We start from the raw sequence: 13,627 nt of genomic DNA, 5'->3' as shown, positions 1-13,627 counted from the left end.
GGAAATATGCACAGCAGTGTCATAGGTAACACATTGGGGTGGTGGAAATCAGAAGTTTAGTTTGAACTTACTAAGACATTTGGAATGTGCTGAGGTTCAATGGTGAAAAATTTTTCATATCTGACCACAGTCTCAAAGAATTCCAGAGTTACTGATGTATGCTGATAGCCACTAATTCCTGATGTAACCAGCTACAAGGGGAGGAAAAGAGGATCAACACTTATTGGTTAAGAGGAGGAGATGCGAATCAATCATGTCTACTTTGTCTCATACTTACAGTCCGCATCATGTCCTGCAGGACGCTAGCTTTTGAATCGCCTGAAAAATGAGCACCGTGAGATACTGGAAGAGCCTCAGCCAACATGTACAGCAGCCTTATTGCGACTTCTACTTCCATAAATGCCTTGGTTTGCCAATTCCTATAACACAAAACAGGTCTGAGTAAAGATGATGTTAATGAAGATCAAAGACCCATAACAGCGTTAGGGCAAATGGTTTATTCATATTTTATAGTATGCAATGTATATTAAATGTAGCTACAGCCAAAATAAAGAGGCAAATAAGCATCAACATATGAGCTCTGGACTGCTGAGCAGTAACAAGACAGTTTTACAAACAGCTTAATACACCAGTTTTCATCACTATAAAATATACAACAGACTATGGCGCAGTGGGGAAATAACTTGCCTAGGGAGCAAGAGGTTGCTTGACTCTCCTTTGGTATGTTTCCATAGGAAACACCTATATCGAGGAGCAGCAATATAGGAAAATGATGAAAGGCATCATCTCATAATGCGTGGGAGATAGCAATGGTAAACCCCTCCTGTATTCTACCAAAGAAAACCACAGGACTCTGTGGTCGCCAGGAGTCGACACTGACTCGATGGCACAACTTTACCTTTAGAAACTCTAGAAGAAGAATACCAAGATTTAAGATTTCACACATAGTTTAATGTGAACAGGAAATCATGTTATGTATGGCTGATGTAAGCTGGATAAAACACAACTTATCCAGGTCAAAGAGGAATTTTCTGCGACACCAACTGTAAAGGTAAAGTGTGCTGTCAAGTCGATTTTGACTCCTAGCTCCCACAGAGCCCTGTGGTTTTCTTTGGTAGAATACAGGAGAGGTTTACCATTGCCTCCTCCTGTGCAGTATGAGACGATGCCTTTCAGCATCTTCCTATATCGCTGCTGCCCAATATAGTACCAGTGGGGATTTGAACTGGCAACTTTCTGCTTGTTAGTCAAGCATTTCCCCACTGCGCAACTTAAGGTGACTCTAACCAACTGTGCCTAGATATATTTTAGAAGAAGATTTTTTCCATGAGAAACACACTGTCTCTGGGAAAGGGGTTGCTTGAATCAGCTGCCTCCCGCCCCCCTTTGGGCTAATGAAGTCATGTAGATTTGTGGTTACCTTAACTGGTCACCAGAAGCTAAAATGGGAGATACAAGGCAGTAAAACTTTGCACTTGTTCAATTCAATTTCTATGTATGATGTAATAGGATAACTATAACAGCATTAGGATAGCAACCAATAAGTCAAATGTGAAGTATGATCTTTGGGATTCTAAATGTCTACACAAATCCTTGACGCCAGAGAGAGAAATAAATGGTTCAATATTAAATTAGTGAAATACTCTTAGAAGTGGAACTTACTGCAATGTAGTGTTAAAAATTCTGCGTACAGCAATTAACAGTAATTCAGGCGAGACCTGCGCAAGTCTGTCCAACAACAGTTTCAGCTGTTTTCGGTATTCTACAAACATTGCTTCATCTTCACCCTATCAACATATGCGTGGATATGAATAGCATCTGACATGTTGTCTGCATTCATCATACCATAAACAAAAGGCAAATAAATTAGTGTATTATTTGATCACAAGGACATAGGTCCTTTGATATTTTATTACATAAAGAGTGATCTTCTCCCATACTTATGCCTGCTTATCAGATTGCTCATAGACAGAGAGATCCATATGCTGACCTATGCCACCAAGATCTACTGCTAGCTGAATCCTATTCCAGCAGAACATGCCAATTCAAGCTAAGAAGCTGGGCAAGGGAAGGGGTGCAGCTAGATAAGGGTCAAAGTACTTCATGCACAGCTCACATGACCCTGTTCCTCCCTGCAGTGCACGGAGGGACCAAATGCTACTACTCATCTTGGACCGAGGAGTCTCTCACTGGTCTACAGGATGTTGGTGGTAAACTACTATATTTACCTGAATCCAAGACTAGTTTTTTCCCAAGTTTTTTTGATGTTAGAAGTTGGGGGGTCTTCTTAAATTAAGAGTCCTCCTCCTTTTGGGTAAATATAAGGTATAACCTCTATTTAACCTTTATTTTTAAATGGGTCATCTTAAATTCAGAGTTGTCTTCTATTTGGGTATCAATGGGTATTTGTTTGAAAATCTGGATTAACAGGCAAGCCGAAATCTAGGCATATGTTGGAATCTGTTTTTATTTTAAGAAATGCCTCCAACAGAATCCTGCTATCAATTTGTGCACACACTTTTTTGAGGCTGGTTGTTCTCTTAGAAAAGCTTTTAAAGTGAGCAAGTACATGTGTACACACACACACACACACACACACACACAATGGACATCTCCCACATTATTGTCTCCAACTTCTACTATGTCTCCATAGGTATTAACATCTGCAAAACAGCATGAATAAGCTGAATTGTACTCCATCACACCTGAAATTTCAGTCAAGTTCAAAAACGTGCAGCCACTCCAATTATGTAGGATTTCAAGAGAACTTAAATAGGTTTGTCAACACACACGGAGCTCCAAGTCAGCCTACAGTGAGAATCCATATATGATGAATATTTATATACTGCTTTTCAGAAGTTCCCTAAGCAGTTCACACAAAGAAAGAAAGAAAGAAAGAAAGAAAGAAAGAAAGAAAGAAAGAAAGAAAGAAAGAAAGAAGGCTCCCTGTCCCCAAAGGGCTAACAATCTAAAAAGAAACATAAGACAGACACCAGCAACAGCCACTGGAGGGATGCTGTGCTGGGGATGGATAGGGCATTTACTCTTCCCCCTGCTACATATAGACTTTTAAGAGGTGCCTCTTTGCTCAGTTAGCAGGGCAGTTAGGATATGAAGCTAAAGAAGAGTGATAACATGTCTGAGGCATCAACTGCAATTCCAGAGGGCCTTTATTTCATCCCCCTTTGCTTTTGATCTTTGTGGGGACTGCCAAGCAATAGATAGGAGCGATAGAGATAAGAGCTAGGCCTGTACTTGGCGCCACAATCCCCCAAGACACAACGATTCCCCTTTCCCTGTCATATGCAGTGACACTGTATTAGTGACAATACTTGAAGTGACACTTTCTATATTTAAACTTTCCTCAAAAAATTTAAAACTGACTAATTTATCCAACTGAAGTCTCTACCAAACTAAAAAATTAATTGTGTGACATCTTACCTCATTTTCAAAGTTGTATTCCTCATCATATGTTAACTTCTTCATAACTGCCAACATAATTGCCTATGGTGATGGAAAAAAGTTAATAAAGCTTAGTTTCCTTGTATATCCTTATAAGACACTAGATTAAATGACAAAAAGGGGTTGAGTAGGACCATCTTCATGATATGGTTTTGGGCAGGTTCAAACACTGATCAGTACTTCAGCAGTCCATACTGGACAAGTTTCTAGGCAGGAAAATTAAATCTATACAACCTCTCCAACTACAAAAAAAAAAGTCCTGCTCCACAGAACTGGCTCAGGACAAAAACTGAAGTACAAAACTCAATCTGGATAGTGTCAAGTACGACTAAAATGCAAGCCATTCCTTAAGCAATTTTAAAAGTGTTGTTTCAGAACATTTGAACCATATATTAATATAGCATTCATGCTTGGAAGGGGAGGGAGAAAGAAAAGGAAAAAGGAACAATTTTGTCAACTACAAGTTCTAAGGCTGGGGATGGCGACAGCGACTTTATTCTTACCTCTACATTAGCTTTTTGCTGTTCTGAAAGCATGGGAAGCTGCAAAACAGAACAAATCTATTTTCAAACTATTGTTTTAAAAAGCAAGATTAGATGTTTTAAAAAGCAAGATTAGATTGATCAGAGTTTCACAATGCTTCAAGAAATCAAACTGATAATGCAGCTTACTGCATGAAGTTCAATCTACCTGCTTCAGTATATGCAGATAGTCATAACAAAAGCCAATAATATTGGAAGAGATGTCGTCGTCCTCATGAATCAGAAGTTGCAACATTAGAGCTACTTTTGTTTCAATCGCCTGCAGAGAATCTTGAGCATTCTTCATATCTCCACTCTTAATTAGTTTAGTCCAACTAGTTATCAATGACTGTCCCATTCCATTGACCAACTTAGAGAACCTGGCTAAGAAGTCCACATCTTCTTCCTGTGAAGCAATGTTAAAATGATTAACTGACTTTAGAACAAAAGAATGCAAGTAACAGCCCCAATTTACTTCAAGCTTTGAATTGTAGCTATCCAAGATGGCAGATTCATAGATATTGTTATGACAGGTGACCAGGGAAAAGCTATATTATTTAGCCAAGGCTGGTTCTAACATGTAGGAAAAAAATGTGTGGGGAGACTATTAGGAAGCAGCTAAAAAGACACACACAAACATTTTCAAAAAGGTCAGGTGAGAGTTTGAGGTTCACAATCAGTGTTGAGAGAGTCATGGGAACTTTGCCAAGACAAGTCCCAAGATAGTTAAAGTGTGTTTGCAAGCACTGGTTAAGATAACAAGGGAAGGAGAGCTTATATCAGAGAAGCAAGGAAGAAGCTTGGGAGGCCAGGTCTTGCTTCTATAACCAGAGATAATAAGCCGATAGCCTTGCATCGATGCAGTAACTATCCATTTACCCAGAGCAAGAAAGCAAGCTATACAAGTAAGGGGAGGAATAAAGAATATTCCAGAAGTGCCAGAAGAGAACATTGACCAGGACACATTCTAAAGCGAGGTGGTAGTGATAATGGTGTCAGTCACTCAAATGGTTGACACCACTGGAGGGCCAAACCCATTTCACAGCCAATATCCAGGATTAATATTCAAATAGATTAACTCCACTTAAATCTGACAAGCAAGCAATCCAATCTCTACTGAATTCCCAAGTTAAAAAACAAAACAAAACAGAATTAAATTCCTACATTGCATGTAGTGGCATTCCCTCTTGAATCAGCTTTTTTGCCTTACTACGTGTATCAACTTCCTACCTATACTGGAAAACAGGTTTTCTGGAGCATGGTAATCACGCCACAGGCCATATTGTGGGGCCTCGGTACAAGGCTCCGCAACTCTGCATAAATCTTTAATAGGCAAAGCTAGAGGATTCTGCAGAATTATATTCTTGATGGAGTCCATGTGTAGGGCTCAATGAAACATGTTAAAAAGATAGTGGTGCATGTTTGACTTTTATACAGGCAACCCTATTTAACTTAAAGAGCCCTTTCTCATGAGCAGTGAGAAAGGGCAAGAGGTCTAGTGGGGAGGAAGCCTTGAAAAGCTTACCTCCCTGTGGACGACCGAGGGCTCCCTCTTCAGTGGGCAGATCGTCCGTCCAGACGGTTACCGGCTGCTGCTGGTAGCTAGGAGGGTTGGGGTGCCGGGATGTGTCACCCGCCCTCTCGGAGCTACCATGTTGCATTATGGGGACCACCCCTCAAAAAAAAAACACACCAAAAAAGCTGGCCAGGACTCCTGCAGTCTGCCTGTCCTGGCTGGCAGACAATCACAAAAACAGGATTAGGAGAGCACTCACTCTCATAACCTCATTTTAGAGGGTGGCTACGGAGGCAGGTTTGCTGCTGAGGCGCTGCCGGAATCGGGCTCAATCCTGGTGGTACACCCGCACAGAAAAAAATCGGGCTGGGCTTCCTTATCCCTGTTTTACCTACACGTGTGAATAGCTTCAAAGATTTTCAGGAGACTGTTGAACACTTTGCAGTGCAAAAGTATATTGTCTACCATCCTACCCAAGAACTACTTACCAACATAAAGCATCTACAAATGATAGAATATTGTGTCAACCATTCTAGCAGTCCTATCAGTTAGAAACCTCCTATTCATTCTCACAACAATCAGGGAGCTAAAGATATAAAAGGCTCAAATGTAATACATTAGTAATTAGAGAAATCATAGGGGTCTCTGCCACCACCAGAAAACGTCTAGCTGTGCCAAGGCAAGGGACGCATCTTTTTGCTAGTACATTTATCTGACTGGCTTTGGGTAGATCATCATGAGTAAGATCATGACGATCTATCCAAAGTCAGTCAGATAAATGTAATAGCAAAAAGATGCCAATATTTTGGGACCAGATGCAAGAATAGTATAAGAAATACAAAATGGAAAAAATGCATCAAGAAAAGAGGCTTTAAGAAGAGGCACACAAGAAGTAGCTCAGTAAAGTTATCATACATTTTGCCTAATGACAATAAATATAGCAGGTGAAGCAGTCCTTTCACACACCTAAGCAGCACAGGCCATATTAGCATAAGTTTATCTTCTTCTTTATGGGAAGCAACAAACCTGGTCAACACTGAAGAGGCCAGCCGACTGTAACACTTGACACAAAGTTTCTACCAACTTTGTTTTATCAATTGGATCCATTCCTTTATTTACAATTTCAAACAAGCAGTCACATGCTTCCTCCCGTAGAACTTCTACAGACATGTGACCTAGCAGCATGTTTATAAACCTGAAGAGAAACAAAACCTTTACTCTCTACATGTACACTGAATAACAGGCATGCATTAAGTTATATTTTTCAACTTATTCTTGCTTTTAAAAAATGCTACAGCTATAGAGGCAATGGCTGACATCCAGACTAAGAGTTATGCAAGGGGAACACTTCTGCTCATGCATGGAGAGGTGAATTTTGGCGATTCTCCCCTCCTTTTGCCTCCCCAAAATATGTACAGGGTTGGGGGGACCGTCAGGGACATATTTTTAGGACACACAAGGTGGACATTAAAAATTGCCCCTTCTCTATATGTGCAAGCAAAAGTGTATCCCTCATGCAACTCTTCATATGGATGTCAGCCACCAACATTACTTAGTTAGCTGTCAGTTACTTCTGGTATTGTCAAATTAGCCAGTATTTCAGAAACCTGCCTTTCCCTTTATATATTTTTTGTGAGTTGGTTCAGACTGCTCTAATATGTTCACCACAGTGCCAAAACACAGTAAATGCTTTCACAAATGTAGCACTAATTCAAAACAAAGCTTTACCTTTCATTGGCAATTAGGCTCAATTCTATCCAAGAGACATATGCTCCAACGACTTCAAGGCACTGACATGTCAACTCTGAATTTGAATACTGGTAAGTTTGTAAAATTTGGTACCACGATTCCACCAAACTTGGAATGCATTGCTCCCTCATAGCATCTTTTAATAAGGTATTTCTGCGAGCCTCCTGTAAGTACAGAAAGGATGTTCGTCTTTAAAACAAAAAAGAACACTCTAATTTTGGTTTGGCTATAAGTTCTTTGCAAGTCTAAAGTGTTGGAAGCACAAACAAAAGGCAAGTAAACAGAATTTTGTAAGCTATGAAAAATGACCTTCACATAAAATAATAGTTTGCACTGTGAAGAGATAACTTGCCTCTGATGTATGAACGACATCTCTGTCTACCAATTCAGCATCAACTGCCATAAGGATTCTGAGGTAGAGGTCCACTCCTCGAGGATTGAGGCCTACTACAGACATAATATCAAAGAAAAATTTGGGCCACTTTGTCAGATATTCAGTAACGAATAGCAAAGCAAAGACCTGTGCTGCTTTGTTTCGTATAAACGTCTTCTCTGGTTGAGAATTCACCATCTTAAAAAGAATAAAGAAGCATTTTATAGTAATCTTTCAAGAAAGCAGCAGGAATGTGTGTATAATATATGCAGACATATTTACATTATAAATCAAGTATGTGAAAGGTTTGGGAACAGATTTAAACAGTTGTTTCATAAGTATATTTAGTTGCGAAGCCACTTACCTGTGCTTGTAGCCATGTCATGAGCGTTTCCCTAATAAGCTGATGTTGTACATCAGTTAACTGAGAATACCTGAAAACATACCACAAAATGATACTCAAAGATTTGTATGTTTTAGTTCAAGAAATTCAACAGCTTATATTTTATTTCAATTGGGGTTTTTTGGGGTGTTTTTTTTTTTTAAAGAAGACTGCTCCTAGAAAGCTTTTGAGAGTTTTTCAGAGACCCTTGCCAAAATATCAACCAGCTGATTGACTGTGTGTGGGTCACACCAGAGCCATCCATTTACACAAAAGGCTTCAGCAGCCAGGATCCCCCTCTCTCTTTTATTAGTATGCAAACATAGCAAACACATGGGTGGATATTCACATACAGCAAGGCTAACCAAACAGGCAGAACTCTAACTCTCAGCATGGATAAAAATCTATTTTTAGTTTTTTAAATGTGACTTTTAGAAATTAAGTCAGTTTAAAAAGTAAATACAAGACTGAATTTCTCATTTTAAAACATGGTTAAAGTTAATCTCATCACAAACATGCTACACCTATACGTCAGTCTCTTAAAAGTGAATGAATGGCTCTATTGTACAATTTGGAGCTATTCACACGACTGCTGGGGCTACTCAGATGATCCCCACGCGAGGGGGTGGGGGGGAGGGGCAGGGTTCAACCTCTCTTCCTCCAGACAACTGTTCTGAGCCCCTGCAACACACAAACTGCACGCCCACACAACCAGAGCTGCCAGCAGTGTGGGTTAACAGAGACTCATTGCCCTGGCCTCTGAGTGGGATTCCCCAGGAGACCAGTGCTCTAGGCGCCTGTCTCTGTAGCACCATGACCTGCAGGCAGCTCATGCTGTCACACAATCCCGGGAGCTGGGTTTGCACCCTTAACCTTGGCTAAGAGCTGGGCTTAAGTGCTGGATTTAGCACCACCAGGAGCTGAATGGATCCCAGTGGTTCTCACGGGCAACCCAGCCCAGGCTTAATATCTGAGTGGACTGAAGTCACATGTACAAAGTCACAGAATTGCTATTGTAGTGGGCCAAGGCAGAGGAGTTAGTTAGCCATAGTGACAATATGAAAATGGAGTAGAAACAGTTTCTTATACTCCCTCATACACTGCCACAGAAAAATTGTAATGGCTTCTGGGCATAAGAGAGAACCCTTCTGAGAATATTTTAAAGAAATGTCTTCCCTGCACAAGACTAACTGTATCATCCACATTTCACGGCAAAGAATGTCAGTCACTCTTATTTTAATGTTAAAAGTGTCTGATCAGGAGTGCCCATGAGCCTAGATGAACAGTTTGGATGACCATATGCTATGAAGCCACACAAGGATTAATCTATTGTCCAGAAAAATGCACAGGGAACAAGAATCACCACAATAGCTATGATGCCCTACAGTCTCTTAACAAACCTTTCTGGGAAATCTCTTGCAGAAAATCAGTTTTGTTTGCTTGTTTTGGTGGCACATAGTGAGTTTTTGGACTTCCCAGTGAAACTGTCACACAACTGAGAATCAAACTAGCCGTTTGTTATCCCTCCGCCATCTTAAACTTAAAGGTTCACCTTAAATATTCAAAAAGAGCTAGAGATTCTAATGTTCTAATTTTCTGTACACACTAGTAAAAGTTCCATTTTTGTTAACTAAAATCTAAGATGAGAAAATGCCTCACTTGTATTTTATCTGATGTTCCAGAACTTGAAAGCAGAAGAATTTTATGTGATCATCACTGAAACAAAGAAAACAGCATAATCAATATAAAACAAAATAATGTAATAAACGACTCATTGTGAAGTAGATACATACTCCTAGCTCTGAATGCAAACATTGATTGAAGGATACTTCCCCTTACCTTACATATATTTTATATATTCTATGTTCTTATCTTTTTAAATATAGATGCTTATAATTATGGCTATAATCTTAATGATTTTACAATTTTTCTTTTCTCGGTTTTAAGGTACAGTAGTTTACAGTGAGCCACCTAATGGCGCAGTGGTGAAATGACTTGACTAGCAAGCCAGAGGTTGCCAGTTTGAATCCCTGCTGGTATGTTTCTCAGACTATGGGAAACACCTATATTGGACAGCAGTGTGGGAGATGGCAATGGTAAAGCCCTCCTGTATTCTACCAAAGACAACCACAGGGCTCTGTGGTTGCCAGGAGTCGACACCGACTCAACAGCACACTTTACCTTTAGTTTTATGGTATTACAAAACAGTTTTATAGTATCAATTTAACAATTTCATAGTATTAGTTTTATGGTATCAGTATCCACTTTTGTCTGATACTGTTTTTGTCTTATGCTGGTCTTGGACTGTAATAAAGATTTGATTACTTTATATAGTCTTGCTGTATTTATCACTTAGGCTTTTATGCAATTATGCCTTTTATCCCTTTTATGTTATGTTATGCCCTTATATGTATTTAAATGTTTTTTAATATTTTCTTATGCCTTTTAATGTATCATTATGCATTATACTTTGCACTGTGTAATCACCCCTTGTATTTTATGCTGGTCTATGACCATAATAAAGATGATTGATTGGTTGACATACTTCCACAATCCTTGAGAAGTTATAAATTACACTTAGTGATTCTGCACAGAATTAAGCAGTTTTAAAACTAGTTCAGATGCAGAATTCAACATCTGAAAAATCAGAGCTTTCGTTTACAAGAGTTAGCCTCTGGCCATTATGACTGAGAAGACAAGCCAACAAGTATGTGGGCAATGCCTGGTGAGATGTCAGCAGGAATGAGGTGGGGCTTCAGTGGCCTGTGTGGTGCTTTATCTTGCCTCGTAACTAAAGCAAATGTGCTGTACATTGACTTATCTGGGCTTATACCTTGAATTTTCTCAGAGGAGCTCAGAGTTGTTTACCTATGGCTCCCTGGCTACCGCCCATCCAAGCAGCTTGCAGGACCAGAATGGCTGAGCTTTATCAGTACAGCAGAGTCATGTGTCCTCAAATCATTCAGCTTGTACAGTTCTACTTTTCCTGGCATCCTTTTAAACTCTTAGCATATGTATAGAAATAGAAGCAACCTAATGAAGTCTGATAAGGAACTGTGCCCATCTGGAGATAGTATTTTCTAAGCTACCTTTACTACAACCAAAGCAGATGTTAAAGCCACAAAGCCCATATTTTACAATGCAGGTCATATTTTGACCACCTATGAAATGCAGGAAGCGCATCTAATGCTAGTAGGGGTAAGCAAATGCACAATACAATTGTGCTTTAAATGTTCTGTCGTGCTTTATAGAAGGTTGGCACGATCTGCAGCGCAAAACAGTTGTAATACCTAGTTTGGGCCCAAGTCATGACCCGTTCTGTTAACAAAAAATAACAGGATCTAATGTTCACTTATATATTTTATTTTTATTTATTTAATGCATTTTTATACCGCCCTAACCCAAGGTCTCGGGGCGGTGTACAACAAATAAAAAAACAAAACATTAAAATCAATTAAATATTAAAAACAGCTTAAAACAAATCAATAAAAAATCCAGAAGTTAAAAAATTACAAAGTTAAAAAGCTAAAAGTCCTGGGTAAAAAGATAAGTCTTTAGAGACTTTTTTAAAGCCACTAGAGATGGGGAGACTCTTATTCCCGCGTTCCAAAGTCTCGGGGCGACAAAAGAGAAGGCACTTCCCTGGGTGGCCACCAGACGACATGAAGGTAGTCACAGACGAGCCTCTCCTGATGTACGCAGTGGACGATGGGGATCATGCAGAAGAAGACGCTCTCTAAAATACCGTGGGCCTAAGCTGTTTAGGGCTTTATAGGTTATAACCAGCACTTTGTCTTTTGCCCGGAAACTTATTGGCAGCCAGTGCAACTCCTGTAATATAGGAGTAATATGGTCTCTTTGAGATGACCCGGAGACCATCCTGGCTGCTGCATTTTGTACTAATTGCAGTTTCTGGACTACGTACAAAGGCAGCCCCACATAGAGCGCATTGCAGTAATCAAGTCTGGAGGTTACCAACAAGTGTACTACTGTTTTGAGATCATGAACCTCAAGAAACGGATGCAGCTGACGTATCAACCGAAGCTGATAGAAAGCGCTTCTGCCTCAGCCTGGGGAACCAGAGAAAGGTGTGGATCCAGAAGCACTCCCAAACTGCGTACCTGTTCCTTCTGAGGAAGTGTGACCCCATCTATGTGCCAAATACATGCCCAGGCCACTCCATATGTAGACTTGCTACAGGCTAGCCCCTGACTGCCTTGGAATACCAGTAATCTCCCAACTGGCTGTCAGAATGTGGAGTGCCTTGGAACCTGGTGCCAGCCAAGCATCTACCTGCCTGCTTGCCTCACACACTGGCAGCCACCACTGCAAATCGGACCCCACGACCTCCCCAAGTACAATCCATCACCCTGGCACTGCTTTCACGATATGGAACAGTCTTACATGGAAGAGGTTTTGTTTTGTGTGCCAAAGCGGATTTCTGCATTGTGACTGTACTAAAAGACTCTCTTTCCAAGACGTCCTTGTCTCTAATACCATTTTGCCCCTCTAGGGTTCTCTAACATGACATAGCACTGACTGGACTAAGACCTGTGGCTATTTATGCCCGCAAATTTGGGGCTAGTAACTCTAGGTTTACTCTATGGGTACATCTCTCTCTACTCCCCACACTAGTAGTGTTTGCTGTAGTCAGGAAAGAGTTTCTTCTAGCATTTTGAGCAATTCCCATTAGATTCAAAATAAAAGTATTCTGCTTCAGTTGCTATCCCAAGTAATGGATATACAACCATGGTTGCACAGGACACAACCTTGAGCGAGTATGGTAAAACCTTGTTTCAGCATGACTATAAAAATTTGCTATGATACATTGTATAAGTATTTTAACAGTGAAATGTACGTGGTAAATTGTTCCTACAATTACAGAACATTCCCAGATTAATTTTTTGAAAAAGTAACTATTTTAGTTTTCTACCTGTAGATTCTTTGGGCTAAAGCTTCGGCACACACCTGCCAAGCATCTGGAGATATCTTCAGCTGTTCAAAATAGGCCAATGCCTAGAATTATTCCAAAACAAAAAGAACTTCATTTTGACAAGTGTATGAAGAGTTGTCAAAGTAGCATTTCCTCAAAGCAATATAATATTGGGGGGTGGGGGTTCTTCATGATTTGGGGGTGGGGGGTGGAATCTCACACATAGTGTAGGGATTCAACAACTTATGTGCCACAGCTCGGTGGTAGAGCATCTGCTTTGCATTCAGAAGATTTCTGGTTCAGTCCCTGGCATCTCCAGGTAGGGCAGGGAAAAATTCCTGCCTGAAACCTTAGGGAGCCACTGCCAGTCAGTGTAGACAATAGTGAGCTAGAGGGACCAAGGATCTGACTCAGTATAACACTGGCAGGAATTGATGAAGAGTCTGGTAGCGGGCAGAGTCCAGATGATAGGAAGCCTAAAGTCAGGTGTGAGGAGATGAAGGACAACAGTGTATACTGGGATAGGCAACCTGAGGCAGTCTTGCAACAGCTGGAGTGAAACTCCCATCATCCTCAGCCACAATTTATTGTGGTTGGGGACGTTGAGAGTTGTAGCCTAACAACCGCTGGAGTGCATCAAGTTGCCTATGCCTGGTGTATGCAGTGCTCTGCATGTGAAGAAAGCACAGAG

General features: G+C 40.4%; 1 protein-coding gene across 2 annotated transcripts in view; it reads right to left on the bottom strand.

Annotated features, from left to right (window-relative positions):
* The window catches only part of XPOT (exportin for tRNA), a 41,542-nt gene that overhangs the window by 15,252 nt on the left and 12,663 nt on the right, over positions 1-13,627 (bottom strand). For both annotated transcript variants that reach the window (XM_053254720.1, XM_053254719.1), the window contains exons 3-14: positions 12,937-13,019; positions 9,663-9,719; positions 7,986-8,055; positions 7,601-7,819; positions 7,228-7,412; positions 6,526-6,694; positions 4,153-4,389; positions 3,966-4,004; positions 3,442-3,504; positions 1,663-1,787; positions 278-419; positions 72-191 (exon numbers count right to left, since the gene is read on the bottom strand). In XM_053254720.1, coding sequence (XP_053110695.1) covers positions 72-191; positions 278-419; positions 1,663-1,787; positions 3,442-3,504; positions 3,966-4,004; positions 4,153-4,389; positions 6,526-6,694; positions 7,228-7,412; positions 7,601-7,819; positions 7,986-8,055; positions 9,663-9,719; positions 12,937-13,019 — 1,509 coding nt within the window. The remainder of the gene's footprint in view (positions 1-71; positions 192-277; positions 420-1,662; positions 1,788-3,441; positions 3,505-3,965; positions 4,005-4,152; positions 4,390-6,525; positions 6,695-7,227; positions 7,413-7,600; positions 7,820-7,985; positions 8,056-9,662; positions 9,720-12,936; positions 13,020-13,627) is intronic.

Source organism: Hemicordylus capensis, chromosome 5 (genome assembly GCF_027244095.1).
Source record: "Hemicordylus capensis ecotype Gifberg chromosome 5, rHemCap1.1.pri, whole genome shotgun sequence".
NCBI lineage: Eukaryota > Metazoa > Chordata > Lepidosauria > Squamata > Cordylidae > Hemicordylus > Hemicordylus capensis.
Note: the sequence above shows the minus strand (reverse complement) of the source record. Positions and strands in the feature narration are given on the sequence as shown.